At 47.6% G+C, this 6,000-nt stretch overlaps 1 protein-coding gene across 4 annotated transcripts in view; it reads left to right on the top strand.

Moving 5' to 3' along the window:
• Positions 1–500: 500 nt before the first annotated feature.
• Positions 501–6,000, top strand: part of ATXN10 (ataxin 10) — a 128,707-nt gene continuing 123,207 nt past the window's right edge. Inside the window, exons 1-2 of one of the 4 annotated variants that reach the window (XM_053253431.1) lie at positions 501–586; positions 1,525–1,869. In XM_053253431.1, coding sequence (XP_053109406.1) covers positions 549–586; positions 1,525–1,869 — 383 coding nt within the window. In that variant the 5' untranslated portion in view covers positions 501–548. Of the gene's footprint in view, positions 587–881; positions 995–1,524; positions 1,870–2,015; positions 2,381–6,000 lie in introns of those variants that run through there. The other 3 variants (XM_053253429.1, XM_053253430.1, XM_053253432.1) reach the window with 3 other exon arrangements.

The following is a 6,000-nucleotide window of genomic DNA, read 5'->3' as shown; positions in this document are numbered from 1 at the left end:
AACAAGATTGCACATACTGCATATTACATACTTACTAAAAATAGGCTACATTATTTTTTTGAATAAAAAATGAGTTTTCTACAGGAAACATTTTCAGTTGTTGGGAATAAGTGTATATTGGTGGTGGGGGAGAAGTAGCATACACAACGGGTAAACATAAGAAACAGAATAAAACATAAAATACATTTTATTGCATACACAACTGCAGAATTATTTTTAATGTTCACAAATTATTTAATTCACTTCCCATATTGTACATTGCAGAGGAAGAGCTGTGGCAGATGTAGGAAATGCTGTGTAAATCTATGATTCTGTGCCTGCAAAGGAATGGCACAATATCTTATATTTGAATGCACAATTCAGCATCCTAAGAATTCCAGATGTTAGTACTTTAGTGTTAGGTCTGCAAAGATAACACTTGAAAACATGTAGGTACCACCTGGAGAAAAATCTCTTCAATCAGTGTGCGTGGAGGGAGTATCTAATCAGGAGTTGCCCTTTTGATGGCTAAAAGTAGAAACCATGTATTTAATTCTCTTGGGACATGAATGCCCAGGAGTTCCAAACAAGCTGCGAGAGTTCCAAAGTGAGGAGGACTGAGGAGGAGAGGGGAAAGAAAGTGCCGGTGGTGGCCAGCTGCGGGGCGGGAGAGAAGGGCGGCAGCGGGCAACAGGCGGGGGGAGAGAAGGGCGGCGGCGGGCAGCGGGCGGGGGGAGAGAAGGGCGGCGGCGGGCAGCGGGCGGGGGGAGAGAAGGGCGGTGGCGGGCAGCGGGCGGCGGAGAGAAGGGCGGCGGGGGAGAGAAGGGCGGCGGCGGGCAGCGGAGAGAAGGGCGGCGGGTGGCGGAGAGAAGGGCGGCGGCGGGTGGCAGGTGGGGGAGAGAAGGGCGGCGGCGGGTGGCAGAGAGAAGGATGGCGGCGGACAGCGGGCGGGGGAGAGAAGGGCGGCAGTGGGCAGCGGAGAGAAAGGCAATGGCGGGCAGCAGAGAGAAAGGAGGTGGGTGGGGGAAAGAAATGTGGCGGTGGGCGTGGGGAGAGAAAGGCGGCGGTGGGTGGCGGGAGAGAAAAGCCGTAGCGGCAGGCAGACGGGAGAGAGATAAAGCGGCGGCGGCGGGGTCATTCTTGGCCACCTGCCGCGGCTCTGTGGGGGGGGGGGGAGGGACGAGACGGGAGCGAGCCAGAGGAAAAGGAAAGAGAGGAGAGACCGGGCGGGAGGAAGAGGGAGGGGGAAACAGCCGGCCCGCCGCACAGATCCTCTGTGTCCGGCTAGTGCTTCCCTTTAAATCCGTTTGAAAACACTGAGGGGGATTAGAGCACACTCATTGGCGATTGGGGCGGGGTTCTGTTCCGGGAGCAACAATAACCCCTCATTGGGGATTGCCTAAGGTTGAAGTCTTGCCCCAGTCGTAGTGAATCATCCCCAGTCATAAATGCGGGGTGAATTTGGGAGTGTTGCTTTATATATTTTTAATTCTGGCTCTTATCCGAAAAAGCCGATTACAGTCGATTTTCCATTGAAACTAACAGCAGCCAGAGCCTCTTCCGCCTTGCGAGCCCCCTAGTGGAGAAACTTCCCTGCTGGTTCACTTCCGGGTATGCATTTGAAAGGAACTTCCTGGTTCTTGGGCTTCTGCTTTTTTCTTATGTCTGCGGTTCCTGTCTCGATACCGTTACCGGGGGTGGAGCCAAGCAGACCAGCTCGGAGCGGGTGATGATGGCGTCGGTGGGGATGCAGTTGAAGCCGCCCGGAGAAGAGCTGCATGCTCTGGCCGCGCGGCTGGGCTGCCTACAGAAAGAACAGGCCGCGGCGCTCCCCGGTTGCTTGGCAACCATAAGGCAGATGACGGGCCTTTTCCGGGACGCAGCGCACAGGTAAGAGGCCGCCTCGTGGGCAGCTTTCGGGTGACGGTGATGGGGGCTGACTGGATGCGTCACGTGTAGTAGACTCGTTGCTTTTGTATCTTCCTGTTGCAGGCGGGACTTCGTGTATGCCGGCGCGCGCTTACGTGTGTGTTTTGAGGGACGACGCTAAACTGAAGCCTGTAGTCGGCGTTTCTAAGAGGGCAATTTTTTCCCCCTTTTAAAAATCTCACTTCTGTCAAAAAGGGAAGTGTTGTGGCAAATCACAGCCACGTAATCATCTTTAATCATTTTCAGGGCAGTTTTGTGACTCCAAGATATATCATGAGGGAGGAGCACTTCTACAGCCAAAATTGCAGTCTGCTTTTATTTTGTGTCTTCGGATGCTGTTTTATCTGAGAATGAGAAACTAGTTTGGTACATAAATGCAGAACCCTGGCAGCGTCCCCAGTTTTTTTAATGTCTGAAGAAGGCTAATGTGTGTAGTGTACACAAGTACAGTTAATCACACATTATGTTCAGTGTATGTACACTTCCTAAATGTTCCTTGAATTTGAGGGGATCTGTACCCAGCTTCACTTCTGAAGTGAGCACATATGTAGTCATTCACACAAAAACATGTATATATGTGCAGACTTCTGTATGCATTTAACATGATGTCTGTGTAAGGTTCAGCTCTAATGAGTATATGTGTGTGACATTTGTGTTCTAAAAAGCTGTTTGTTGCATCCATGCTTCATGTGTTTAGGTGTGCACTTAAAAAAAAAAAGGCTGGGGGAGCCTTGTATGAATCTTATATTTTTTTTAAATAAACAAAACAGCTCTGACTTGGGGCTACCTTAAAACACAACTCTTCTTCCCCTCTTTCTCCCTGAATCTTTGGGGTTTTTTTTTTAGCTGAACAAGAGGCAGAGGCTGAACAGGTGTGTAATCACCAGAACTGGACTGCCACCTTTTGTTTTGAAAAATCCTGGCACACCTTAGGCTGAATGCCTAAGGGAGCATACCCTAACTCTTTTTCATTTTTTAACCCTTCCCCCATATCTCAGGGCCATGCCGTGTGGATATATGTATATAAATAACAGCAGAGGATGTTTGGATTTAAATTGGGAAGTGGCATAGAGGGAAAGGGTTAATTGCTTCTGCCCTCACTTCTTGATTAGTATCCTTCTTCCTCAGCCACTTCTAAATGTAGTTCAGTTTAGTTCTTTTGGTCATTACCAAACATAAAACAATATCAGAAGTAATAAAATAAAACTGATCAGTCAGTAACAAAGAAATACATATACCCTGCCCCAAACTCAAAGTATTAGTAGTTCAGCATCAACCAACACTCAACAGCAAACATCACTTTTACAGTCTATGCAGCATATATATTTGTAGGTGTTTGCAGCTGCCATACATGAAATCTTTACTGTTAGTCACAAAAAGTTAATTTCCATTGCTTGTCCCACATTCATATTTTTGTAGAAATGTACTGTATTCTGAACATTCGTGTGAAGATCACAGTCGAGGCCTTTGTGATTTTGAGGAGGGGGGGAAGGGGATAATTGCTCTGTGACCCATACATAGGGAAAGGGGGAAGGTCCATCCAGGGGCAGAGCTAGTGGTGTTCTAGGGTGTCTAAGGAACATCCATCTTTGTTGTGGCCCCCCTAGCTCCCACCACCTGTGCTCCTTTTGCCTACTACTGTGCTCCAGCTGCTCAGGTTCTGACTCCAAGCCAGTTGGGAATGGAGGGCGCATGTGTGCCTTCTAGGGATGTGCATGAAATGAATGCTAAACCCCTGGAATGTTCCATCAGAACAACCGGTCGAGCCAGTTGTTCTGATGGAACGAACCCGTTCTGACTCGGAATGTTCCGAGAGCCATTTTGGATTCCCAAATGGTGCTCTTCTGGCCTGCGCTTGTAGTGCAGCCATTTGTGTGGTGGTGCTGACCACAGAAATGGCTGCTGTGCATGTGTGGATGCCAGATGAGCACCATTTTGGAATCCAAAATGAGCCATTGCATTTCAAGCTCAGAACAGGCCCTTTATTTGAAGGGTGTTCTGTTCTGAGCTCTGAACACTCAGAACATCCTGTTTCGAGACAGAATGTTCTGAGCTTGTAACATTTTGCACATCCCTAGCACATTTCATTCCCACCCAGTTCAGGGTGAGAAGCTGCCAGTGTTCCCTCTAACAGGAACTCCCAGATGTTGTTGACTACAGTTATGACTATGTCTTACAACTCCCATAATCCCAAGCCAAAGATAATTGCAGCTGAGGATGCTGGGAGTTGTAGTGAATGACATCTGTGAACTCCTGTTAGAGGGAACACTGGTGGTGACGGGTGGCAGGAGTGTGGCGCCTCTGGGCATGGGATGTGTGGCACACCACCAGGGCAGGCTGCCGCCACCACTGCAACGGGGTACAGAGAGGCCAGGCCACTGCTGCCATGGGGAAGGGGCATGCCCGTCTGAACACGGGCCCACTTTGCTCTTGATACAGCACTAGGTCCTTCCAATATATGGTTCTTGGGGTTTCCCCCCACACTATGAGGCTATTCACACACACAGGCAAAACCGGGCTAAGGAAGCAGAGCCTGGCTTTGCTGGTGGGTATGAACCACCAGGAGCCGTGTGGCTCCCGGTGGCGTGGCAGCAAACCTGCTTAGGAGCCTGCCACTTAGTCTGGGGTTTGGGTGTAAGGGCACCCAGAAACCAGGCTAATTGATTGTGTGTCGGTGCCATGTGTGCCATGTATTAGTGTGTAGGTGCCAGCGCAGCACCTACACACTAGTAGCCTCCCAACTGGTGCATTCTTCCCGGCCCCAGAAATTCCTTGCTGCTATCAGGAGCTGGCCATCATCTAGGCGAGCAAAGTGATTGCCCAACAAGGGAGAGAAGATTGTCTGCAGGGGAGGTAAGCGTTTTGAGGCTTCTTCCCCTCACCCCTTTTGAACCCTTTCTCCAATCTTGAGAAAGGGCTCTCAGTTTGTTGGGCTTTTGACTTCAGTGGACAATGGTGGTCCCGTTTGACCTGCAAATTTATTTAAGTCATTGCCTTCTCCTAGCTTGGCTGATAGTCTGGCTGAAGAGTGTGTATTCCATCCCCTACCAGCAAGGAATACTTAACGGCTCAGCTAAAGTTCTTGATAGGCAGCATTGCAAGCTTTTTTCCCTTTCAAAATGTCACAAACATGATGTTCAAAAACTATTTAATAATGGGAAAAATCACCAACCTTCCCCCTCTGCTTTGGAGTAGTAAGGCCATTATGTCATGAACAAACTAATATAAACACACCTTAAAAACACAAATTGTGGTTGTTGGCAGGTGCATCACTAATTAGACTTCATGTTTTGGAAGTGGAACCAGCTATTCCCGCTATTGAGCAACAGTGGAGTAGCTGTGTTGCAGCTAGGGTTGCCACATGTCCAGGATTGGTCTGGACAGGTTGGATGTCCTTTCAAGCCACACCAATTTCATGTGAAGCTTGTGATAATAGTGCTAGGGTCAAATGGTCAAAGGGAAAAATTAAAAAAAAAAATTCACTGGATTAGCACAAGCCCATTTGAGCCTAGGCAGTATTTTCAGTTGATTCCCTGGGCTTTGATTATGCTTATTGCAGCAAAGCAGAATTAGTATCATCTGTAATTTTCATAATAAAATTCAAAACATTGCTCAAAATAATGGTGTAGAATAACAATTTAAATGAACATACATGGTTTTATGCCAAATAAAAGCTTGATCTTAAGATTTTGTGTAAGGCCCACTTGTTTTATGGCTAATTTAATTTGATCTAACTTTTAAAATTTGTTTGGTCTCAATTTACTCTCTCCAGTCATTCACTGTGATGTCTTCAATGACCTATTTGCGGATGAAATCTCTCGTGGTTGGGCAGAACTGGATTCCAGAGTTACTGTAGAGTTGACTGTGGAGGTGTCCAGCAACTCTTCTTATAGAATTAGATTGGATTACTTTCAGTTTGTGACTCCTGAGGATGTGGACAAACTGCTTCGGTCTGTACATCCTGCAAACTGACCCTTTTCAACTTGTCTTATTTCATCTGGTAATTGTTTTGTCAGAGAAGGTCTGAAAATATTATAAATGCTTCTCTGAGGGAGGGCAGGATGCCTCCTTGTCTTAGACCACCCTTGGAGA

Source organism: Hemicordylus capensis, chromosome 5 (assembly GCF_027244095.1).
Source record: "Hemicordylus capensis ecotype Gifberg chromosome 5, rHemCap1.1.pri, whole genome shotgun sequence".
Classification (NCBI taxonomy): Eukaryota; Metazoa; Chordata; class Lepidosauria; order Squamata; family Cordylidae; genus Hemicordylus; species Hemicordylus capensis.
The sequence above is the reverse complement of the archived record's forward strand: the minus strand, read 5'-3'. Positions and strand labels throughout refer to the sequence as shown.